Below are 26,312 nucleotides of genomic sequence, written 5' to 3' on the forward strand. Positions count from 1 at the left end.
GCACAATGGCAAAGCGAATATAGGTTTTTAGACATTTTTGCTAATTTATAAAAAAAAAAAAACAGAAATACCTTATTTACCTTATTTGCTATGAGACTTGAAATTGAGCTCAAGTGCATCCTGTTTCCATTGATCATCCTTGTTTCTACAACTTGATTGGAATCCACCTGTGGTCAATTCAATTGACTGGACATTATCTAGAAAGGCACACACCTGTCTATATAAGGTCCCACAGCTGACGGTGAATATCAGAGCAAAAACCAAGCCATGAGGTGGAAGGAATTGTCCGTAGAGCTTCGAGACAGGATTGTGTCGAGGTACAAATCTGGGGAAAGAAACCATATCTGCGGCATTGAAGGTCCCCAAGAACACAGTGGCTCCATCATTCTTAAATAGAAGAAGTTTGGAGCCACCAAGACTCTTCCTAGAGCTGGCCGCCCTGCCAAACTGAGCATTCAGGGGAGAAGGGCCTTTGTCAGCAGGTAGGTGACCAAGAACCCAATGCTCACTCTGACAGAGCTCTAGAGTTCCTCTGTGGAGATGGGGAAAACTTCCAGAAGGACAACCATCTCTGCACCACCCCACCAATCAGGCCTTTATGATAGAGTGGATAGACAGCAGCCACTCCTGAGTAAAAGGCAAATGACAGCCAGCTTGAAGTTTTCCAAGAGGCACCTAAAGATCTCAGACCATTAAAAACAAGATTCTCTGGTCTGATGAAACCAAGATTGAACTCTTTGGCCTGAATGACAAGCGTCACGTTGGGAGGAAACCTGGCACCATCTCTACGGAAGACTCTATGCTGCAATCGCTGCCAAAGGTGCTTAAACAAAGTACTGAGTAAAGGGTCGGAACTTTTATATACATTTGATATTGCAGTTTTTTTGTTTTGCTTAATTGTTATGGAGTATTGTGTGTAGGAATTATTTTTTTTTTTAACCAATTTTCGAATAAGGCTGTTACGTAACAAATTGTTTAAACAATAAACGGGTCTGAATACTTTCCAAAGGCACTGTGTATTATATTTAATTAATTCTACAATAATACCTGTAACCAAACATTCTAAATTCATGGGGGAATATGTTGGGATTAACAGTAACTTCACTGATGATTATATATTTCACGGGTCATTGATGTGGTCCTTCTGTAGCTCAGTTGGTAGAGCATGGCGCTTGTAACGCCAGGGTAGTGGGTTCGATCCCCGCGACCACCCATACGTAGAATGTATGCACACATGACTGTAAGTCGCTTTGGATAAAAGCGTCTGCTAAATGGCATATATTATTATATTATTATTATTATAAACATTCCCAAAACAATTGACACAATGAAACATATAGTGTGCACGAATTGGCGGGAGTTAGTGTGCAACAGAGAGAGTGTGGAGAGAGACGTGGATATAGCGTATCTTCGCCACACACACCTTATTCTGGTCTTGACATTTTAAATTATGCTCGAGATACATTCCTCACACATAAACAGTAATCTCAAACATTGTCAGGATGTATCAGTGTTAATTTTCCCTTCACCTGAAATCATGTCAGTTCAGTAACACTACCCAAACTAATAGACATGTGACATCTAGGCAGAAGGACACATTCCAAATTAGCACTGGGTACATAATAAATATTGACCAATATGGTATGTCCATTTGATGAATTCTAATATCCGTACATTATTGACCCTTGACTGAAATTGATTGTTAGCTAAAACCCTAAAACGAGGTGACGTCAGTCCGTCTACTTTAGTAGGCAATAGAAAAAAAGCCTGTCTATCACGTTAATTGATTGGGTTCAGACGAACCGCCACTCCAAACCTAGTGGACCAATAGCGAGCGACTCATTGTCTACACCTCCCTCTAAACCCCCGCCCTTCACGGAAAAATAATGCCGAAACTCGCAATCGAAAAGACTGGCACTGAAAGCAAAAAAAAAAACATTGAAAGCAAAGATAGGTGTAGCGTAACCAAAAGGTAGTACATACAGGCAAGAGTGTAGGCAAAATCTATTCAAAAGGATTGGTTGCTGGAAAAGTTTATCCAGAAACGAATTTTGCATTTGTTTTCAAATATATATATTTTTTAAATTTGTCAGAGATTTGCTCTCGCTTTGAAATTATTTGCTTACAAGTTATTGGGTTTTGCTTTTGATGTCTTATTTTTGTTTACAATTCTATACATTTTGCTTTCAATTGTTTGGTTTTTGATTTCAACATCCATTATTTCATTCGTCCTCATTCGTCGTTTACATTCTCAACTTTATTTTTCATGTTCACGATTTATTTTATTTTGAAATCAATACATATGGTGTGAAATTGACCGCATACCATGTAGGTAATAAGGTCATAAGGTTAAGCCCCCTTTAGCCCCCTCTTGGATCCGGGTATGACACGACAAAACACACACAAACAAACAGAGTCATGCTTTGAAAGAGGAACTATTTGCCCCGTGAGAGTGAAGCAGGGATATGGCTACAGAGATGTGTAAATCTTGCCCAGGGGACTCACGGTGCCCTTGTGTGCACTGTGTACACACCAGAGAAGAGAGGGAATTACTAATTGTGTGTGTGTGTGTGTGTGTGTGTGTGTGTGTGTGTGTGTGTGTGTGTGTGTGTGTGTATGTGTATGTGTATGTGTATGTGTGTGTGTGTGTGTGTGTGTGTGTGTGTGTGTGTGTGTGTGTGTGTGTGTGTGGGACTGATGGGGGGGGGTTAGAAACTCGTTGACAAAATGTTTGGGGGATTCAATTCAATCGTGCTTTCTCAGCTATGCACCTTTTAAAGCCAATGTTCCAGTGTTCGCAGAGACCGCATTCAACACTCGCCGTGTCTGATTGGATTGAATCTCAGCCCTCGTCTAGGCTACAGAGTCAACAGGGTTAAGTGGAATAACATATCGTAGGCTACCATCAAGTTTATATACACAGCAGCACCAACTCACAGGGCTGAATTCAGTCAAATCGGCATTGCAGTAGTTTAGCATGTGAACATATCGCTTCTCTTGTGGCCAAATCAAATCTTAGAGCGATATTGGGTAGTTTCAAAGCACTAGGCAGACTCCCCTCACAGGAAGATGCTTCAGAGTAAGTCACATGTGTGTAAATCACTCCTCAGCTTGATGTCTCCACCCGCTGCTTCAAATTGCTAGCTTTTCGGTGGCGCAGCTGGCTAAGACGTTGTCAACAGGGCGGTGTGCAAGACAGACGTCGGTAGATCCAGCCCGAGGCTGTGAGTTGTTGAGGGAGTAATGATAAGCCAAACAGCGTGATGCCTGTTACCTGTGCATGCATGACTGCTTGTGCAGGATTTTGTTGGCTAATATAAATAAAGAGTTGACATTGCCAAGACAGGTCAGGAGAAATGGAGAAGTGTGGAATCATGTCATGTCTGCCCCTCTTCTCTGTGGCCACTGAACAATAATGACTCCTATTGCAAGGGTGAGCAGGAATAGGACATAACACGGACATCAGAGTCTCTCATAATTCCATTCAATGCTCGCAGACCTGGGTTCAGAAAGTCTTAGTCTTAAATCGTCCCCAACCCCTTGATGTTAGCATGTATGAAAGGTCTGGGTAGGTATAAAGAGTGTGATGTTAACTTTTTATGGCTGCAGGGGCAGTATTGAGTAGCTTGGATGAAAAGGTGCCCATTGTATACGGCCAGCTCCTCAGTCTCAGTTGGTAATATATGCATATTATTATTAGTATTGGAAAGAAAACACTCTAAAGTTTCCAAAACTGTCAAAATATTGTCTGTGAGTATAACAGAACTGATATTGCAGGCAAAACCCTGAGGAAAATCAAAACAGGAAGTGGCATCTATTTTGAAAACTCCAAGTTCCATAGCCTCCCTTTGCTGGATTTAAAGGGATATGAACCAGATTCCTTTTCCTATCGCTTCCTCAAGGAAAACCTGTCAACAGTCTTCAGACATAGTTTCATGCTTTTATTTTGAAAAATGAGCCAGAACGATAATACCGCTCACGCAACAGAGTTTGGATAGTTATTGCTTTTCGCTCTCCTACTGTGAAAGTCATTTGCGGTTGGTATATTATTGATTATATATTTTAAAAACAACCTGAGGATTGATTATAAAAAAACATTTGACATGTTTCTGTGGACATTATGGAAACTATTTAGAATTTTAGTCTGCGTTGTCGTGACCGCTCTTTCCTATGGATTTCTGAACATAATGCAACAAACAAATGGAGGTATTTTGGATATAAAAACAATCTTTATGGAACAAAAGGAACATTTGTTGTGTAACTGGGAGTCTTGTGAGTGAAAACATCCGAAGATAAACAATTAATTTGATTGCTTTTCTGATTTTCGTGACCAAGCTTCCTGATGCTAAGTGTACTTAATGTTTTGTCGTGCGATCGATAAACTTACACAAACGCTTTGATTGCTTTCGCTGTAAAGCATCATTTCAAAATCTGACACGACAGGTGGATTAACAAAAGGCTAAGCTGTTTTTGCAATATTGCACTTGTGAAAATGTAAACATATTGTCTGTGAGTATAACAGAACTGATATTGCAGGTGAAAGCCTGAGGAAAATCCAATCAGGAAGTGCCTCTTATTTTGAAACCCTTCTGTTCCTATGCATGCCTATCCTCCATTTAAATGGATATCAACCAGATTCCTTTTGCTATGGCTTCCCAAGGTGTCAACAGTCTTTAGACATATGTGAATAAGGTGAATGCACCAATTTGTAAGTCGCTCTGGATAAGAGCGTCTGCTAAATGACTTAAATGTAAATGTAAATGTTTCAGGCTTTTATTTTTAAAAATGAATGTGAAAGATCACATTGCGTAAGTGGATCGGTGGGGGCTCTCAGAGTGAGTTTTGCGCTACAGAGTAAAGCGGCCATTGTTCCACCCGGTGTTATTTAAAAACCTACACACTCAGTTGATATATTATCGAATATATATTTTAAAAACAACCTGAGGAATGATTATAAAAAAACGTTTGACATGTTTCTGTGGACATTATGGAGACTATTTGGAATTTCCGTCTGTGTTGTCGTGACCGCTCTTTCCTGTGGATTTCTGAACATAACTCGACAAACAAACTGAGGTATTTTGGGTAGAAAAATAATCTTTATGGAACAAAAGGAACATTTGGTTTGTAACTGGGAGTCTTGTGAGTGAAAACATCCGAAGATCATCAAAGGTAAACGTTTAATTTGATTGCTTTTCTGATTTTCGTGACCAAGCTTCCAGATGCTAAGTGTACATAATGCTATGCTAGGCTATCGATAAACAAACGCTTGGATTGCTTTCGCTGTAAAGCATAATTTCAAAATCTGAGATGACAGGTGGATTAACAAAAGGCTAAGCTGTTTTTTGCAATATTGCACTTGTGATTTCATGAATATGAATATTTGTTAGCAATATTATTTGACTGTTGCGCTATGCTAGTCAGCGGTTGCTGACGAAAATGATCCCGCGACAGGGATGGGTAGCGTCAAGAAGTTAAGAGCCCAGTGCAGTCAACTGTTTCATTGCATGGAGTGCAAGATGGACGGGATTGCACTTTTGGGACAACTCCACTGGTTCCATTGTGCCGGGCAAGCTAAATCAAGAGCAACTAGCATATTTGAAAGAACTTTCCAGTAGTAGAGCCCCAATCCCAGTCAGGTCTGACATAAAGTCACGTGCTATCCACGCTTATAGGCTCTGCTAGTGCTGTCAGATACATTGTAGTGTAGTCACTCAAATGTACAGCAACGAGTCGCCGAGAATAGTAATAAATAAAAATCATATGGGTGGCCCCAGCGAGAACCAAACCCACTACCCCTGGTGTTGCAAGCACCACACACGAATAGAATAGTGAAAATAATCATATCCAATAGCTGTGTTTACCATTTCCTGAACTCTCCAGTTGTTCAATTCAACAGGTTGTATTGCATGTATGCTGTTTAAAGAGACAATATCTATCTAATCGGTTACTAAGCACTTGTAATTCCCTGTAAAGTGAGGCTTAAAAAATAGATTAGAGGGTTCAGATAAGACATTTCCTCTTCATGCAAGTCACCCCTGCAGCGTTGCAGCATGTGGGAAGAGAGAGAGAGAAAGATAAAAAGAAAGGGAGTGAGAGAAGGAGGGAGAGAGAGCAAGAGAAAGGGAGAGATGGATGGTTGGAAAGGAGGCTGGATAGAGGATGATCAAAGAGAATGGCATAAGTTCATCTTGCACCTCTGAATCCAAGAGGCCTTGTGAATAGTGAGGAGTCTGTGGGTTTATTTTTGTAATTTTAGTATTTTTTAAAAAGTATTACATTTGAGATTTTTTCACCTTTTTTTTTACACTCCAAAAACAAATGTATACATACGAACAACAACTTGACCAAAAATGACTACCTCTCATCTGCTCGTGTTGTCAGTTTGGTGACAGGTCTCCGAACTCGTCCTGAAACGTGTGTTAAAGTTCCGGAACAATTTATGTTGGCTATACACGCCAGGTCTCCAGTGTACCTTCAAGACCCAGTGCGTCTTGTGCCAACTCCTCACACTCTCCCTCAAGTGAGCTTTCCCAGTCAGGTGTGTCCTGTTCCTGCTCCTCGCACTCTCCCTCCAGTGCGCCTCCACAGTCCATTACATCCTGTTCCTGCTCCCCGCACTCGCCCTGAGGTGTGTGTCACCAGCCCAGTGCCGGCACCACGCACCAGGCCTACAGTGCGCCTCGGCAGTCCAGAGTGTCCTGCGACAGTACCCAGTCCAGAGTGTCCGGCGACAGTACCCAGTCCAGAGTGTCCGGCGACAGTACCCAGTCCAGAGTGTCCTGCGACAGTACCCAGTCCAGAGTGTCCTGCGACAGTACCCAGTCCAGAGTGTCCTGCGACAGTACCCAGTCCAGAGTGTCCGGCGACAGTACCCAGTCCAGAGTGTCCGGCGACAGTACCCAGTCCAGAGTGTCCGGCGACAGTACCCAGTCCAGAGTGTCCGGCGACAGTACCCAGTCCAGAGTGTCCGGCGACAGTACCCAGTCCAGAGTGTCCGGCGACAGTACCCAGTCCAGAGTGTCCGGCGACAGTACCCAGTCCAGAGTGTCCGGCGACAGTACCCAGTCCAGAGTGTCCTGCGACAGTACCCAGTCCAGAGCCTCCAGCGACGGGCCACAGTCTGGTCTGGTCTGGTCTGGTCAGTCACAGTCTGGCGATGGTCCACGCAGCGAGGGTCCCCAGCCCCGGGACCTACGGCGAGGATCCACAGTCCAGAGCCTCCGGCGATGGTCCACGCAGCGAGGGTCCCCAGCCCCGGGACCTACGGCGAGGATCCGCAGTCCAGAGCCTCCGGCGATGGTCCACGCAGCGAGGGTCCCCAGCCCCGGGACCTACGGCGAGGATCCACAGTCCAGAGCCTCCGGCGATGGTCCACGCAGCGAGGGTCCCCAGCCCCGGGACCTACGGCGAGGATCCACAGTCCAGAGCCTCCGGCGATGGTCCACGCAGCGAGGGTCCCCAGCCCCGGGACCTACGGCGAGGATCCGCAGTCCAGAGCCTCCGGCGATGGTCCACGCAGCGAGGGTCCCCAGCCCCGGGACCTACGGCGAGGATCCGCAGTCCAGAGCCTCCGGCGATGGTCCACGCAGCGAGGGTCCCCAGCCCCGGGACCTACGGCAAGGATCCACAGTCCAGAGCCTCCGGCGATGATCACGGGTCAGTGCTACAAGAGCGGACTCAGTGTAAAGAAGGGGGAGCGGCGTCCAGAACCAGAGTCGCCACCGAAGGTAGATGCCCACCCGGACCCTCCCCTATAAGTTCAGGTTTGCGGTCGGGAGTCCGCAACTATGGGGGGGTACTGTCACACCCTGACCTTAGTTATCAATGTTTTACGTATTATTTTGGTCAGGTCAGCGTGTGACCAGGGTGGGCATGTGTGTTTTCGGGTTTTTGTATATCTATGGGTTTTTTATTACTTTTTACTTTTTAAATTCTGTCATGGACCTAATTGTAATTTGTGGTTTCTATGTCTATAGTTTTCCACGTGGACCAATTTATCAGTGAATTCTGAAATCTATCCAAGGATTGTTGCATAAGGTTGTTTTTAGTGAATGATATTGGTTCTTGTAGAAGAAATGACATTTTCTTCCATGTTGTTATAGTGTTCTTAACTATGAAGTTGTTAGCTTTATCTTTTGAAAATAGATTCTGGGGATGAGAATGTGAATCTTCAATATGTACAGATTGTTCCTCTTTAGGCACTAGCCACACAATTCGACAGTTACGTATCCACTAGGGGTGTTGTGGATGCATATATGTTGCAAGTAAAAGCCTTGGTTAGTGAGTTGATACAATCCCAAGTTTGGAAGGTTAAAAAATTAAGCAAATTCCTACTTGATCCGAAAATGTAATGGAGGGTGTGACGGAAATGCGGAGCCTCCGGAAGAATGCAGAGGCCAAATCAAGCTCTCTACCGTATCGCTAGCAGTGCGCCTATAGCTCCGCATTGGCATGTTTGGTTGCAGTAGGTGGGGGGCGGTACATCCTGTATAAACACAGTCTTCGTTGACAACTTCCTGCATCGCAGTAAATGCTGTAAAGCCACTTCAGACATCGAACAGAGCCATTTAAGAAGACGTAGATCTTTACTTTTATTCTATGAATTTTATTTCCCCATATAAGGTCTGTTATACTTATTTAGAAGAATGGTTTAGGTGGTGTAATTGGTATTACTGAAAATAAATACAAAAACTTTGGCAGCAATGCAATTCTAAAGATGTTTATTCTAACTAAGATTTTTGGGAAGTTTATTCCATTTAGTTAGATCTGTTTTCATATTGTTGAGTAATGGAATAAAGTTATCTTTATATGTTACTTATTAAGCATCCTAAATATTTAATATGTTTTGTGAACTTCGAAACAGCTAAATACAAATCCCCATATCAACACGACCTGTCATCCGTCAATCAAACGGCACAACAAAAGTGCTGTCATTCACTCATCAAACCAAAACCAACCTTAAGGGTCAAGTTTAGGCATGAATTCCGAGTGGTTAAGGTTAGGGTTAAGGATTGGGTTAAATTTAGGCATTAATTCCGAGTGGTTAGGGTTAAGGTTTGGGTTAAAACAGACAAACTAAAGTTAAAAAACACAATGTTCGGAGCCATAGCTCACTTGTTAGCCCATTCTCACCCCCATCGACAACACCCCTAGTGGACAAGTAACTGTCGAAACATGTGGCTAGTGCCTAATCCACTGGAGCCTGGGCTTGTTTATGTTAGTATATACTGTGAATTGCATCAAGAGAGATGATAATGCGACAAACATTGGTAGAGGTGGGAAATTCTTGTAACCAACTTTCCCAAAATCTCCAGGTTGTACAGAGATGGGGGGGGGGGGTACGTCCTGTATAAACACAATCTTCCTTGACAACTTCCTTCACAATAGCTCTGCTCTGCTCCGCTAAGCGTATGAAGTATGAAAGCCCTGAAGTCTGCTGAGGCTGCATCACAGTAAATGCTGTATCGCAGTTGGAACAGAATCAGGAGGGAATAAGCAGGAAATCTGGATTCTTCCAACCATTATTTTTTGGGAAAACCGGGGAATTTTAGAGAAGCTACTAAACATTGGTTCAGTTGATCCAAAAGGTGTAGAAAGAAACATTTATTTGAAACTAAACTGCAAATCTTAAAGAATGAAATTTGCCTAATGATTGGTGAATTGTGGTTGGTTTGGCCCAGAGAGACCACAAACCTTTGGGTGAAAATCAGCAGACGCTGTAGATCTTAAGACCAGACACTATATACACTTCCAACATGTCTTGCTTTTTCATTGCTATAACACAATTAACATTTAAAGGCAACGTGTCCGTGTAAACAGTAAACACTGCATATGTTTGCTCATTCAGAAATTATCTTATATATATATATATATATATATCTTATCTTATATTATACATTTCAACTGCACTACAATGCAGATCTTCTGCGCTCTCTCCCAAAGGATATCAGCAATAAAGGAACAGTAATTCTAGAATGGTGTTATCTTTGGATAAAGACTAGTGATAGCTTGTACATGATTAAACATCTTCTCACAATAACGTTGTTTCTCTGGTATTATTTCAACTTTTGTCTTTGAATCGTAATAGAGCGCGAACCACTCAGATGAACAGTCGTGTTCAACGTTCATTCTGTTTGAACTTGTTCCTGACTAAGCGTTTGGCTTAATAAAAGACTCTGTACTACACTACCTAAAAGCTTTCACTCACTCTAGCCCCCTAGAGACACTGTAGGAGGATATTCTAAGACTATAACTTTTGTCACTTGAAGTAAGGTTATATCCATCTGAACTGCAATGCATCTTCAATGGAGCGCTGAGGTGGTTGAGTTTTGCTAACCATATGTATGTGACAAATAAAATTTGACTTGATTTAGTTGGGCCACTCAAGGACATTCAGAAACTTGTCCCGAAGCTACTCCTGCGTTGTTTTCGCTATGTTCTTAGGGTCGTGTTGGAAGGTGAACCTTCGAACCCAGTCTGAGGTCCTGAGTGCTCTGGATCAGGTCCTCAACTGGTAGCTTCATTAAATAGTACCCGCAAAACACAAGTCTCAACGTCAACAGTGAAGAGGCGACTCCGGGATGCTGGCCTTGATCTGATAGCATGTAACACCCCAAAAGACCCGCAGGGGACGTAAACAAAATAATTGTTGTTGGCACTCCTAGATGTCCCATAAACATCACTATTGGGTATTTTTTTCGATTAAATCGGTCCATATATAGCGGTCCTAGATATCGATCTATGAAGACTGTGTGATCAATGAAAAAAATAGCGTTTTATAACGTAACGTCATTTTTTAAATTAAAAAAGTTGACGATAAACTTTCACAAAACACTTCGAAATACTTTTGTAATGCAACTTTAGGTATTAGTAAACGTTAATAAGCGATCAAATTGATCAGGAGGCGATGTATATTCTATAGCTGTACGTCTGTTAATAATGTCTGGGTAAATCTCAACCAAAATATCCGGTCGGAGACCGGAGGAAAGGCGCTACCTTGTGTCCGTTTGACCAAGAAACAAATCGTAGGCAAATGACAAGACTGTTGACATCGTGTGGAAGCTGTAGGTATTGCAACCTCGGCCCCATTTAATGTGGATCACATTCAACAATGGGTTCTAGTGGCGCATGGATATATTTTCCCATTTTCAGTGATCAGATTTTCCTGCGCTTTTCGATGAAACGCACATTCTGTTATAGTCACAGCCGTGATTTAACCAGTTTTATAAACGTCTGAGTGTTTTCTATCCACACATACTAATCATATGCATATACTATATTCCTGGCATGAGTAGCAGGGCGCTGAAATGTTGCGCGATTTTTAACAGAATGTTTGAAAAAGTAGGGGGTAGGAGTAACAGGTTAACAGAATGTGACTGGCAGAGCGGGTTTTGTATGTAGAGGAGGAGGGCTGCAGTAGATATCTCAGATAGGGGAGTGAGGCCTAAGAGGGTTTCCTCAACACTGGGGCCCCACAAGGGTGCATTCTGAGCCCTCTCCTGTACTCCCTGTTCACCCACGACTGCGTGGCCACGCACGCCTCCAACTCAATCATCAAGTTTGCACAACAGTGGAAGGCTTGATTACCAACAACGACGAGACGGCCTACAGGGAGGAGGTGAGGGCCTTCGGAGTGTGGTGTCAGGAAAATAACCTCACACTCAATGTCAACAAAACTAAGGAGATGATTGTGGACTTCAGGAAACAGCAGAGGGAACACCCCCCTATCCACATCGATGGAACAGTAGTGGAGAGGGTAGTAAGTTTTAAGTTCCTCGGCGTACACATCACAGACAAACTGAATTGGTCCACCCATACAGACAGCATCGTGAAGAAGGCGCAGCAGCGCCTCTTCAACCTCAGGAGGCTGAAGAAATTTGGCTTGTCACCAAAAGCACTCACAATCTTCACCGCCTGGTACGGCAACTGCTCCGCCCACAACCGGAAGGCTCTCCAGAGGGTAGTGAGGTCTGCACAACGCATCACCGGGGGCAAACTACCTGCCCTCCAGGACACATACACCACCCGATGTCACAGGAAGGCCATAAAGATCATCAAGGACAACAACCACCCGAGTCACTGCCTGTTCACCCCGCTATCATCCAGAAGGCGAGGTCAGTACAGGTGCATCAAAGCTGGGACCGAGTCTGAAGACTGAAGACCGAGACTGAAGACCGAGACTGAAAAACAGCTTCTATCTCAAGGCCATCAGACTGTTAAACAGTGTGTTGGCTGCTGCCAACACAACTCCAGCCACTATAATAATGGGAATTGATGGGAAATGATGTAAAATATATCACTAGCCACTTTAAACAATGCTACCTAATATAATGTTTACATACCCTACATTATTCATCTCATATGTATACGTATATACTGTACTCAATACCATCAGCTGTATTTTTATTTTATTTTTACCTTTATTTTACTAGGCAAGTCAGTTAAGAACAAAGGAACAGTGGGTTAACTGCCTGTTCAGGGGCAGAATGACAGATTTGTACCTTGTCAGCTCGGGAATTCGAACTTGCAACCTTTTGGTTACTAGTCCAACGCTCTAACCACTAGGTTACCCTGCCTATGCCGCTCTGTACCATCACTCATTCATATATCTTTATGTACATATTCTTTATCCCCTTACACTTGTGTCTATAAGGTAGTAGTTTTGGAATTGTTAGCTAGATTACTTGTTGGTTATTACTGCATTGTCGGAACTAGAAGCACAAGCATTTCGCTACACTCGCATTAACATCTGCTAACCATATGTATGTGACAAATAAAATAGGATTTGATTTGATTTGAGTTCCATTCCCCCGAGATTAGGGAGACCTTGAGAAGTACTCACTATGCCCTCATGAATTCCTCAGAGGCCTAGCCAGGTCGGTCCAAACACAGATGAACTGTTCTCGGTATCTTTCTTCAGCCCCCACATACAAGTTCAAATCCCAAGCTACGCCTTGCTCAGACAGTCTGTGTTTTTCCACTATACAGATACATTGTTAAACCAAAATCTGACTAAAACTACACACATCATCATATTATAATTTTATGATTCTAATCAATTTCATACAATTATAAGGTTTCAAAGTGGAATTATTTAATCATTATCTTTCAACATTGAAATTATTTTATCATGATTAAAGAGCTCAGCCATGTGCTTCTTGTCAGTAACAACCACATCATCAACATTAAGGGACATGAGCAGCTGTGAGGAGCAGCTGTGAGGAGGAAGGTTTATTCTCCAGGTCTTTAACAGTTTTCCAGAACTTATTGGGGTTAGACCTACAGAGAGAGAGAGCTGCTCCTTAAAGTAACAAACTTTTGCCTTCCGGGTAGCCAAAGTGCATTTATTTTTCATTTGCCTGAACAAGAGCCAGTCAGCCTGCGTGTGCTGTTGCTGAACCTGTTGCTGAACCTGTTTTTAATTCATTTCTTTATGGAGGAGTGTTTGTTAAAACTCCTTATGGCTGCAATCCCGATTTGACAACAGCCAGTCAAAGTGTAGGGCGCCATTTTCAAAACATCAAAAATCTCATAATTAACATTCTTCAAACATACATGTATCTCATACCATTTTAAAGCTATTCTCATTGTTAATCCCACCACAGTGTCCGATTTCAAATATGCTTTACAGCAAAAGCACCACAAACGATTATGTTAGGTCACCACATAGCCACAGAAAAAAGTCCAGCCAAAGAGAGGAGTTTCAAAAAGCAGAAAAAGAGATAAAATGAATCACTAACCTTTGATGATCTTCATCAGATGACACTCATAGGACTTCATGTTACACAATACATGTATTTTTTGTTTGATAAAGTTCATATTTATCCAAATATGAGTTTACATTGGTGCGTTACATTCACTAGTTCCAAAAATATCCAGAGATTTTGCATAGCCACATCATTCAACAGAAATACTCATCATAAATGTCGATGATAATACAAGTTATACAAATGGAATTATAGATAAACATCTCCTTAATGCAACCGCTGTGTGTGATTTTTTTAAAAATTATGGAATAAACCAGTCATGCAATAATCTAAGACGGCGCTCAGAAAAATGTGTCACAATAGCCGCCATGTTGACGTCAACATAAACAAGAAATTACATGATAAATATTCCCTTACCTTTGATGATCTACATCAGAAAGCACTCCAGGAATCCCAGTAAATCACAATAAATGTTTGTTTTGTTCGAAAATTATCGTTATTTATGTCCAAATACCTTCTTTTGTTAGCGCATTTGGTATACATATCCAAACGTTCATTCTGGTCAGCGTTATATCGGACAAAAACGTCAAAAAGTTATATTACCGGTCGAAGAAACATTTCAAACTAAGTACAGAATCAATTGTTAAGATGTTTTTAACATATAGCTTCAATAAAGTTCCAACCGGAGTACTCCTTCTTGTCTTCGTGACACCTGACTGATTTTGCTATCATTCACTCCCACAATACCATAGAAGTCTCATTATAATTTCTATTACATTTACATTTATGGTTGATCTCTAGTGGAACCCCTAGGCAGTGCAAAATCATTAATATCTCAAGGGGATTTCATTGGGACTCTGAATACATACAAAGCTCAGATTTCTCACTTCCTGTTTGGATTTCAACTCAGGATTTTGCCAGCCATATGAGTTCTGTTATAATCACAGACATCATTCAAACAATTTTAGAAGCTTTAGAGTTTTCAATCCAATACTAATAATAATATGCATATATTAGCAACTGAGACTGAGGAGCAGTATTATTTACAAAGGTCCAAGCGTCTTCGACAGAGCTGTTTCTATACCATTTTACAGTGGCCAGATCATGAAGGAAGGCTTGCTCATTAAAGTTTTTAGCAAGTGTCTATGACAGGTCGTTTGACTGAGCAGCCATTACGAACAAGGCTGTAAAACAGTGATCACTATGGTCATTACTGTAAACACCAGACTGATACCTATCTGGATAATTTTTTTAGGATAATATGAAGAAGAGTTGCATTTTCTGGGTGTTCAGAGTCATACCTTGTGCAATTGGTAGTAATCTGAGAAAGATTTAGGGAGTCCCATTGCTTTAGGACTAGGTCAGATGGTTTAAGCATGTCCCAGTTTAGGTCACCTAGAGGGACAAATTCAGACTTAGTGTAAGGGGCCAGGAGAGACCTTAGGGCGGGTAGGGTACAAGCCGGTGCTGATAGAGGACGATAGAACCCAGCAACAGTCAACAAAGAGCTATTTGAAAGTGTAAAACTTAAAACCAGCAAATCAAATTGTTTGGGGACATACTTGGTGGAGACAACCCAGGCACTGAAGGTGATCCCTGGTAAAGATTGCCACTCCCCCACCTTTGGAAGTTATGTCTTGCCGAAAAAAGGTTATAACCAGAAAGGTTAACATCAGTATTCAAAACACTCTTCCTTAACCATATCTCAGTAATGATCAACATATCTGGATTGGAACTGTGAACCCACACCCATTTTAGATAATACGCTTCTAGTTTTAACATGCAGAAAACCCAGACTTTGTACGAGAGCAGAAACCAGTGAAGCAGATATCAGAGCACATGTCAGAATTGGCGCTAGCAACAGTAGATGGGCCAGGGTGTACATGCATATTTCCAGATATCATCAACAGTAAAACAATCAAGGCACGGCAGAGGACAGGGAGAGATCTGCAGTGCTGATTCATGACATCTGAATGTTCATCAGATGGCAACAAGATCATATTGTAACAACAATTTCATCAGGTAACATGAATACAAAGCTGGCGAGAGGTGGTTAGAATGCGATGGCCAAAAGGTAACCAATAGAGAGTCAGAGTCCCAAGTGTGAGAACAAACAGTCTGACAACCGGGGCAGACGGTGAGCAGGTCCCCAGGTAGAATCCAAGCAGCAGTGCAGCAGGCAACAGGAGTAGGTGCCACACCCACTTGGGAGAAGCTCAAAGGCTTCGACACCTCTCTCGCTTCACACGTCAGTGCTAAAGCAAGAACCCTTGGGATTTACTATTTAGTTCCCATATGCTCTACAGTACATGGGAGAGGCTATACGGAAACACCTGGTTCCCAAAATGTATGACATGTCACGCTGCGAGAGTTGAATAGGGATGAATGGATTCGGTTCAGTCAGTCATCCTAATGAGCCCTCCCTAGCTAGCTAGTTTATGCTTGTGGCTAAAATTTCAACTACATATATATATATTTTTTACAAACATGTTGTAATGCTGTATTTGTAAACATTTTTTGTGAAAATCACAACAATAAATGTGCTTGAGATGTCACCCTGACCTGATATTGGTTACACTATCTAGCTACTTCCCTCTCGTTACTGCAGGACAGCAGTCAATAAGCTGGTGCAAACTCTCCCTATTGAGCAGTAGACTGTATCACTGTGACATCCAGAGTCTTACTACCAATATTCCAAGTTATTTCTTGTCTAGGCTGCTATCCTACTCTAAACATAATCAGTGGGATGGAACAAACTGGCCAAGTTAGCCACCGCTAGCGACATGTGATGCAACTGCTGCCCAGTGGGAAGCATCAGTGGGAAACACTGTTGCACTGGTCATTCTCCCCGGCATGTCGTTACGTTAGATAATTGGCATGTCATGGTGACATCCAGATGGTGACCAATACTACAAGTTATTTCATCCTTACCCATCAAAATAAACATCACTTTCTTTTACAAGTTTTACCCAGCTCCATGCTGCTTTTGATGCCAGCTAGCCAGCTATAAACTAGTTGGCTGAGAAGGGCTCATCAAGACGACTGACTGACCTCACTGAACTGAATCCATTCGTCTCCACTCGACTCTCAGCTGCCCGACATACTTCATTAATTTGGGCACCAGGCATGTTCGTATAGCCTCTCCCATATACTGTAGCTGCCAACAGGCACAGTGGTCTTACAGCTCCAAGGGTAAGAGCAAACAAAGACTTCTGGAGTGAGCATGACTGCTGATGACATTTCCACACACAACTCAAAGGCAAGTCACACAGAGACAATGAGAGAAGGCTTTCTCCACATAAGATATGAGCAAAGACATTTTTCCTGTTGAATCTTCACTGCGGTTTGATAGGCTCTTATATGATTGTATTATATGATTATCAATGCTTGCATGTTCTTTTGAAAGTCTCAAAGACTGTTTTCTCAGCAGCAGCGAAAGGTTAAGCCACTTTGAAGTACAATGTAATTTATCATGCGACAGTGAAATCAAATCAAATGTATTTATATAGCCCTTCTAACATCAGCTGATATCTCAAAGTGCTGTACAGAAACCCAGCCTAAAACCCCAAACAGCAAGCAATGCAGGTGTAGAAGCACGGTGGCGAGGAAAAACTCCCTAGAAAGGCCAAAACCTAGGAAGAAACCTAGAGAGGAACCAGGCTATGAGGGGTGGCCAGTCATCTTCTAGCTGTGCCGGGTGGAGCTTATAACAGAACATGGCCAAGATGTTCAAATGTTCATAAATGACCAGCATGGTCAAATAATAATAATCACAGTAGTTGTCGAGGGTGCAACAAAACAGCAGGTCTGGGACAGGTAGCGCGTCCGGTGAACAGGTCAGGGTTCCATAGCTGCAGGCAGAACAGTTGAAACTGGAGCAGCAGCACGGCCAGGTGGACTGGTGGACAGCAAGGAGTCATCATGCCAGGTAGTCCTGAGGCATGGTCCTAGGGCTCAGGTCCTCTGAGAGAGAGAAAGAAAGAAAGAAAGAGAGTATTAGAGAGAGCATAGTTAAATTCACACAGGACACCGGATAAGACGGGAGAAGTACTCCAGATATAACAGACTGACCCTAGCCCCCAACACATAAATTACTGCAGCACAAATACTGAAGGCTGAGACAGGAGGGGTCAGGAGACACTGTGGCCCCATTTGATGATACCTCCAGACAGGGCCAAACAGGCAGGATATAACCCCACCGACTTTGCCAAAGCACAGCCCCCACACCACTGGAGGGATATCTTCAACCACCAACTTACCATCCTGAGACAAGGCCGAGTATAGCCCACAAAGATCTCCGCCACGGCACAACCCAAGGGGGGGCACCAACCCAGACAGGAAGATCATGTCAGTGACTCAACCCACTCAAGTGACGCACCCCTCCTGGAGTAATATGATCAAATTTGTTGGTTCTAGTCAGGATTCTAAGCAGCCGTATTTAGCATTACCTGAAGTTTATTTAGTGCTTTATCCGGGTGACCGTAAAGTAGAGCATTGCAGTAGTCTAACCTAGAAGTAACAAAAGCATGGATTAATTTTTCTGCATCATTTTTAGACAGAAAGCCTCTGATATTTGCAATGTTACGTAGATGAAAAAAGCTGTCCTTGAAACAGTCTTGATATGTTCGTTAAAAGCGAGATCAGGATTCAGAGTAACGCCGAGGTCCTTCCCAGTTTTATTTGAGATGACGGTACAACCATCAAGATTAATTGTCAGATTCATGAAATCACAAGTGCAATATAGGAAAACATAGTTTAACCTTTTGTTAATCCACTTGTCGTCTCAGATTTTGAAATGATGCTTTACAGCGAAAGTAATCCAAAGGTTTGTGTAAGTTTATCGATAGCATAACATAACATTATGTACACTAAGCATTAAGTAGCTAGGTCACAAAAATCAGAAAAGCATTCAAAAAAATAATTTACCTTTGATGATCTTCGTATGTTTTCACTCACGAGACTCCCAGTTACACAACAAATGTTCCTTTTGTTCCAAAAATATTATTTTTTATACCCAAAATACCGACGTTTGTTTGTCGCGTTATGTTCAGAAATCCTCAAGAAAGAGTGGTCACGACAACGCAGCCGTATATTCCAAATACTATCCATAATGTCCACAGAAACACGTCAAACGTTGTTTTATAATCAATCCTCATGTTGTTTTTAAAATATATATTTGATAATATGTCAACCGAGTGTGTAGGTTTTTCAATAACAGTGGGAGGAACAATGGCGGCTTTACTCAGTTGCGCAAAACTCACTCTGAGAGCCCCCACCTATCCACTTATGCAATGTGATCTTTCATGCTCATTTTTCAAAATAAAAGCCTGAAACTATCTGGTTGATATCCCTTTAAATGGAGGATAGGCATGCACGGGAACAGAGAGGTTTCAAAATAAGAGGCACTTCCTGATTGGATTTTCCACAGGATTTCGCCTGCAATATCAGTTCTGTTATACACACAGACAATATTTTTACAGTTTTGGAAACTTTAGAGTGTTTTCTATCCTAAGCTGACAATTATATGCATATTCTAGTTTCTGGGGCTAAGAAATAGGCAGTTTCAAATGCGTACGTTTTTTAGCCAAAAATGAAAATACTGCCCCTACACGCAAAAGGTTCATAGGTAATTTACTACCTTCACAAGTGCAGTCTCAGTGCTATGATGGGGTCTAAAAACCAGACTGAAGCGTTTCGTACACATTGTTTGTCTTCAGGAAGGCAGTGAGTTGCTGCGGAACAGATTCTTCAAATTATTTTGAGAGGAATGGAAGATTCAATATATGTCGATAGTTTTTTTTCATATTTTCTGGGTCAAGGTTTGGCTTTTTCAAGAGAGGCTTTATTACTGCCACTTTTAGTGAGTTTGGTACACATCCGGTGGATAGAGAGCCGTTTATTATGTTCAACAAAGGAGGGCCCAGCACAGGAAGCAGCTCTTTCAGTAGTTTAGTTGGAATAGGGTCCAGTATGCAGCTTGAAGGTTTAGAGGCCATGATTATTTTCGTCATTGTGTCAAAGGATATAGTACTAAAACACTTGAGTGTCTCTCTTGATCCTAGGTCCTGGCAGAGTTGTGCAGACTCAGGACAACTGAGCTTTGGAGTAGTACGCAGATTTAAAGAGGAGTCTGTAATTTGCTTTCTAATGATCATGATCTTTTCCTCAAAGAAGTTCATGAATTTCTTACTGCTGAAGTGAAAGCCATCATCTCTTGGGGAATGCTGCTTTTTAGTTAGCTTTGCGACAGTATCAAAATGAAATTTCAGATTGTTCTTATTTTCCTCAATTAAGTTGGAAAAATAGGATGATCGAGCAGCAGTAAGGGCTCTTCGATATTGCACAGTACTGTCTTTCCAAGCTAGTCGGAAGACTTCCAATTTGGTGTCCTTGGTTAGAGTCTGAGCAGATTATTTGTTGTGATTGCAAAAGTAATAAAATGGTGGTCCGATAGTCCAGGATTACGAGGAAACACATTAAGATCCACAACATTTATTCCATTGGACAAAACTAGGTCCAGAGTATGACTGTGACAGTGAGTAGGTCCAGAGACATGTTGGACAAAACCCACTGAGTCGATGATGGCTCCAAATGCCTTTTGGAGTAGGTCTGTGGAATTCTCCATGTGAATATTAAAATCACAAAAAAATGTGAATATTATCTGCTACGACTACAAGGTCCGATAGGAATTCAGGGAACTCCGTGAGGACTGCTGTAATTGGCCCAGGAGGCCTGTAAACAGTAGCTATAAAAAGTGATTGAGTAGGCTGCATAGATTTCGTGACTAGTTTTTTTTTGTAAATTGAAATTTGCTATCGTAAATGTTAGCAACACCTCCACCTTTGCGGGATGCACGGGGGATATGGTCACTAGTGTAGCCAGGAGGTGAGGCCTCATTTAACACAGTCAATTCATCAAGCTTAAGCCATGTTTCAATCAGGCCAATCCATCAAGATTATGATCAGTGATTAGTTCATTGACTATAACTGCCTTTGAAGTGAGTGATCTAACATTAAGTAGCCCTATTTTGAGATGTGAGGTATCACGATCTCTTTCAGTAATGTCAGGAATGGAGGAGGTCTTTATTCTAGTGTGATTGCTAAGGCGAACATCGCCATGTTTAGTTTTGCCCAACCTAGGTCGAGGCACAGACATGGTCTCAATGGGGATAGCTGAGCTGACTACACTGACTGTGCTAGTGGCAGACTCCACTAAACTGGCAGGCTGGCTAACAGCCTGCTGCCTGGCCTGCACCCTATTTCATTGTGGAGCTAGAGGAGTTAGAGCCCTGTCTATGTTGATAGATAAGATGAGAGCACCCCTCCAGCTAGGATGGAGTCCGTCACTCCTCAACAGGCCAGGCTTGGTCCTGTTTGTGGGTGAGTCCCAGAAAGAGGGCCAATTATCTACAAATTCTATCTTTTGGGAGGGTCAGAAAACAGTTTTCAACCAGCAATTGAATTGTGTGAGACTGCTGTAGAGCTCATCATTCACCGGGAGGGGGCCAGAGACTCTGCTGTAGAGCTCATCACTCCCCGGGAGGGGGCCAGAGACTCTGCTGTAGAGCTCATCACTCCCCGGGAGGGGGCCAGAGACAATTACTGGATGCCGACACATCTTTCTTGCTGGTTTACAGGCTGAAGTTATGTTGCGCTTGGTGTCCTCTGACTGTTTCATCCTAACATTGTTGGTGCCGACGTGGATAACAATATCTCTATACTCTCTACACTCGCCAGTTTTAGCCAGCACCATCTACAGATTAGTCTTAACGTCGGTAGCCCTGCCCCCTGGTAAACAGTGTATGATCGCTGGATGATTCGTTTTAAGTCTAATACTGCAGGTAATGGAGTCGCCAATGACTAGGGTTTTCAATTTGTCAGAGCTAATGGTGGGAAGCTTCGGCATCTCAGACCTCGTAACGGGAGGAGTAGAGACCAGAGAAGGCTCGGCCTCAGACTCCGACTCACTGCTTAATGGGGAGAACCGGTTGAAGGTTTCTGTCGGCTGAATGAGCGACACCGGTTGAGCATTCCTACAGCATTTCCCTCCAGAAGCCATGAGAAAGTTGTCCGGCTGCGGGGACCGCGTGTCACGCCCTGACCTTAGTTATCTTATTTTCTTTATTATTTTGGTTAGGTCAGGGTGTGTCGAGGGTGGTATTTGTGTTTTTGGCTTGTCTAGGGTTTTTTGTATATCTATGGGGTTTTGGCATTGTCTAGGTAAATGTAGGTCTCTGGTGGCCTGAATTGATTGGTTCCCAATCAGAGACAGCTGTTTATCGTTGTCCCTGATTGGGGATCCTATTTAGTTTGCTATTTAGTTTGTTTAGTGTTCTTCGTGTAAATAAAGAAGACTATTCTGTTCACGCTGCCCCTTGGTCTCGTCATTATGGCGAACGCGACACCGTACGAGGGGATTTGTACCAACGTTACTATCTGTACTTACTTTTGACACAGACGCTGTTTCATCCTTTCCTACACTGAAATTACCCTTGCCTAATGATTGCGTCTGAAGCTGGGCTTGCAGCACAGCTAATCCTCGCCGTAATGCGATCGTTCTCCTATATATTATGAGTACAGCGACTGCAATTAGAAGGCATCATGTTAATGTTACTACTTAGCTTCGGCTGTTGGAAGTCCTGACGAACCATGTCCAGATAAAGCGTCCGGAGTAAAAAAGTTGAATGAAAAAAAGTGGGGAAAAAACAAAAAATATAAACGGTAATTAAAAAGTGAAAAACGTAAAGTTGTCTGGTAGCTAAGTAGGGTTGGCAACAAAACGCACAGCAACACTTAAACAAGTCTGCAAGTTGTGACCTGAAATGACGGAAAAACAGTGTGCATTCCATCAGTATTTACCGACTTCAGGTACCTTTTGTAGTTACCAGAACTTAAAATATATTTATCTCGGTAGAAACTATGTCATGGTGTTACTTGTGTTATTATTGCTTACAGAGGTGTCATGCCCTTCCAAGATGCACCACTTATGAAAGATATGCAAGGCAGGACATTAGATATTGTAATGTGTGCAAACTGAACCATCAGTGGAGGAGGAGAGAAAGTGTTGAGTGACACACAGCGTATGATTTGATTTTAGCTGTCGATGATTGACAGGACTCACAGGAAGTAAGTTTGTAAATTAATTTAATCAAGCTATGTAGCCTATTGATTCCTTCTTGATGAATAAATTATTATAAAGTGTTTTGTTGTTTCTATATAATACTAGCAACCTAGCAATTATTTAGCTAGCCAGCCAAATAGGTTCCAAATCGCCTAACCTCATAACCAGCTACCAAGCCATTTTAGGCTATTAATCAAGTAAAAGTATTTTGTCTAACTATCTTAGCTGGCATACTTGCGGACAAAGTTGCAAGACTTTAGAAAATACAAAAATTGCTTTAATTCTTAGGTTATGATTGTAACGGCTTTCTTCTATCTCCTCCTCTGACGAAGAGGTGTAGCAAGGATCGGACCAAAATGCAGCGTGGTTAGTTCGATACATCTTTAATAATGAAAACACGAACAACCAAAAACAACAAACGGAACGTGAAAACCTATACAGCCTATCTGGTGAACACTAACACAGAGACAGGAACAATCACCCACGAAACACTCAGCCTATCTGGTGAACACTAACACAGAGACAGGAACAATCACCCACGAAGCACTCAAAGAATATGGCTGCCTAAATATGGTTCCCAATCAGAGACAACGAAAATCACATGCCTCTGATTAAGAACCGCCTCAAGGCAACCATAGACTTTCCTAGACAACCCTACTCAGCCACAATCCCAATAACTACAAAAACCCCAATACAAAAACACACCACAAAATAAACCCATGTCACACCCTGGCCTGACCAAATAAATGAAGACAAGCATACATACTTCGACCAGGGCGTGACAGTGATACTATAAACCAGACATGAAAGTTTGTAAAAAAACAAACTAGAGTTAAAGTCCACATCCCCACTGAAATCTAATTATCATAAGAAAAAAATCCCCATAAAAATCTGTACATTTTAGCTAGAGATATCAGTTATTTTTCTCAATCCACAGCATTCGCTGGTTTCTCACTTCCGCATCTGCGGTACATGGTGACAGAGCTAGAGCTCTCCTCACAAAATCGCATGTAATGTCCGAACTGTTTTGTCCCCTCTATGGAAAGATGAGACTCTCGCGAACACGACGGTATTCTCCATGTTGCTCTTACGACCCCCACAAGCTTCTTAGAACTCATCTGAATTCAGTACAACTCTATCTGCCAACTTCTGTCTATAGCATCCAAACAGTTTGGGCTGTATGCTAACATGACCCCTCTGTGGAAACGTGAGACTCTCACAAACACGTACACGCCCACAGGCCTCACAAGACTCGTCTGAAAAATGTTATGGAAGTTCAGTATGCGACAACAACAAAAAATACCAAATAATTATTACAAATGTTTCCTGATCTTTCTTATATCTCTAGGACAGACACTTCAGAACAGATTTGGTTTTGATTTGTTTGTGGGACTATCTGTTGTTACGTGTAGTGGATTTGTTATTCAATGCATTTGTATGGGCCAGTAGCAGTAAGGCCACACATTTTTTAAATCAAATAAATGTTTTGTATTTTGGGGGGATACTTCAAGGGGTCTTAAAATGAAAAATCAAATAGCTAAATGATCCTACATTGACAAATGCTAAATTCTCTGGAGAAAGAAAATGAATGGGGTGCATGTTATCCCTGAATGCTTTGTTATCATACATGTAAGCCCTTGGCATGAGAATTTTCATCCAATGTTGAATATCTCTCTCCACCTCACCTTCTTTTCCTTCCTTTCTCTCCCTCCACCCCCTCTCTTTCTTTCTGATAGGCTCCAATTATTCAATTGTGCCCAGAAGACCATTCTGCTGCAGTAGCCGTTTTCTGAGTCCTTGACAACCAACAATAACTATCCTCCGTCTGTCTGCTGAAGGATACACTTGGTCATTAAACCAACGACACCTGCACTGGGTTGTTGCTTCTGTTGAACCCCAAAATTCACCCTGTGGATGGTTGACAACATTTCCTCTGGATTCTTTTGCAGTTCATTTTCACCCCAAAAAATGTGTATTGTAATGATGAGACTGAACTGTTCCCCCATGTGGAGTGTGGTTAGCCTTTTGACTTTGTTTCTATTACCACTTTGGGAGATGGGCTGCTCTGGCCTGAGCTTTAACTCAGTGCCCCTGCCGCCGGTAGGGACATACCAAAGAAGCTGCGAAGGGGGGGCACACCACAGGCAGAGGCGCAGTTGGGTGTGGAACCAGTTCTTCGTGCTGGAGGAGTACACAGGGGACGAGCCACTCTACGTGGGCAAGGTAAGAATTTCTCTCTCAGCTGTGCATTTACACAGGGAACCGGTGGATGTGTGACTTTCCTAATATGGACACAATATAGGTGTATTATAGGTGAAGGGGAGAAAAGATGCTGAGTACAAGATGATCAAAAAGTCTTGACCCAACTATGACTGGAGTTAATGCTACTTGTGTTATCCAATACTTATTTACCTGTTTATGCATTTGTTAAAGATGTGAGTTCACAGGAGGATTTAGGAGCAACAGAGAACATTTTGCGTTTCAGAGAGTCTCGGTGTCTCAGGTCTTCTCCCATCTCCATTAGATGCTCTTGTGTAGAAACCTTTTCATAAAGAGTGCATGAAGAGCACAATGGTTTTCAATTGCATGTTTACTTCAGGGGTTTATTTAGTGAGATGAAACCTTCAGAAGGTTGCCGATAGAAATAAATAGAGCTTACTTTATTCTATAATTCTACTTGACAATCATGCCTGTTCTTAAAAAAAGGCTTTCTATCTGAACATTCTGTAACTTTGCATCCTCCTGAACAGGCCAATGTTGTCCACTTATGCCTCCTGCTTAAGGTCTGATAAGAATTATAGGTTTTGATAGGGCACCTCCAAGATGGAGTAGTGGATGGATCATAAATTAGTCATACAATTTGATCTGATCTTTATCTTAGTCACAACAATAGACAAACAGTGTGCTTACAATCATTTGTTTTATTTTTCTTGTCTATATTGAATGCATAATTTAAACATTCACAGTGTAGGTTGGAAAAAGTATGTGAACCCCTGGGCTAATTACTTTTCCAAAAGCTAATTGGAGTCAGGAGTCAGCTAACCTGGAGTCCAATCAATGAGACAAGATTGAAGATGTTGGTTAGAGCTGCCCTGCCCTATAAAAAACACTCACAAAATTTGAGTTTGCTATTCACAAGAAGCATTGCCTGATGTGAACCATTCCTCGAACAAAATAGTTCTCAGAAGACCTAATATTAAGGATTGTTTACTTGCAAAAAGCTGGAAAGGGTTACAAAAATATCTCTAAAAGCCTTGATGTTCATCAGTCCACGGTAAGACAAATTGTCTATAAATGGGGAAAGTTCAGCACTGATGCTTCTCCCTAGGAGTGGCCGTCCTGCAAAAATGACTGCAAGAGCACAGCGCAGAATGCTCAATGAGGTTAAGAAGAATCCCAGAGTGTCAGCTAAAGACTTACATAAATCTCTGGAACATGCTAACATCTCTGTTGACGAATCTACGTAAAACAAGAATGGTGTTCATG

The 26,312-nt window shown here is 42.2% G+C and overlaps 2 protein-coding genes across 3 annotated transcripts in view; one reads left to right on the forward strand and one right to left on the reverse strand.

The window, feature by feature from the left end:
• LOC118402460 (protein disulfide-isomerase TMX3) overlaps window positions 1-26,312 on the reverse strand; it is a 435,969-nt gene that overhangs the window by 73,337 nt on the left and 336,320 nt on the right. The window lies entirely within an intron of this gene.
• LOC118402461 (cadherin-7-like) overlaps window positions 1-26,312 on the forward strand; it is a 175,343-nt gene that overhangs the window by 8,962 nt on the left and 140,069 nt on the right. Inside the window, exon 2 of the mRNA XM_035800677.2 lies at window positions 24,563-25,049. Within this exon, the coding sequence (XP_035656570.1) occupies window positions 24,741-25,049 (309 nt within the window). The 5' untranslated portion in view covers window positions 24,563-24,740. The remainder of the gene's footprint in view (window positions 1-24,562; window positions 25,050-26,312) is intronic.

This window comes from Oncorhynchus keta, chromosome 23 (genome assembly GCF_023373465.1).
Source record: "Oncorhynchus keta strain PuntledgeMale-10-30-2019 chromosome 23, Oket_V2, whole genome shotgun sequence".
In the NCBI taxonomy this organism is placed as follows: domain Eukaryota; kingdom Metazoa; phylum Chordata; class Actinopteri; order Salmoniformes; family Salmonidae; genus Oncorhynchus; species Oncorhynchus keta.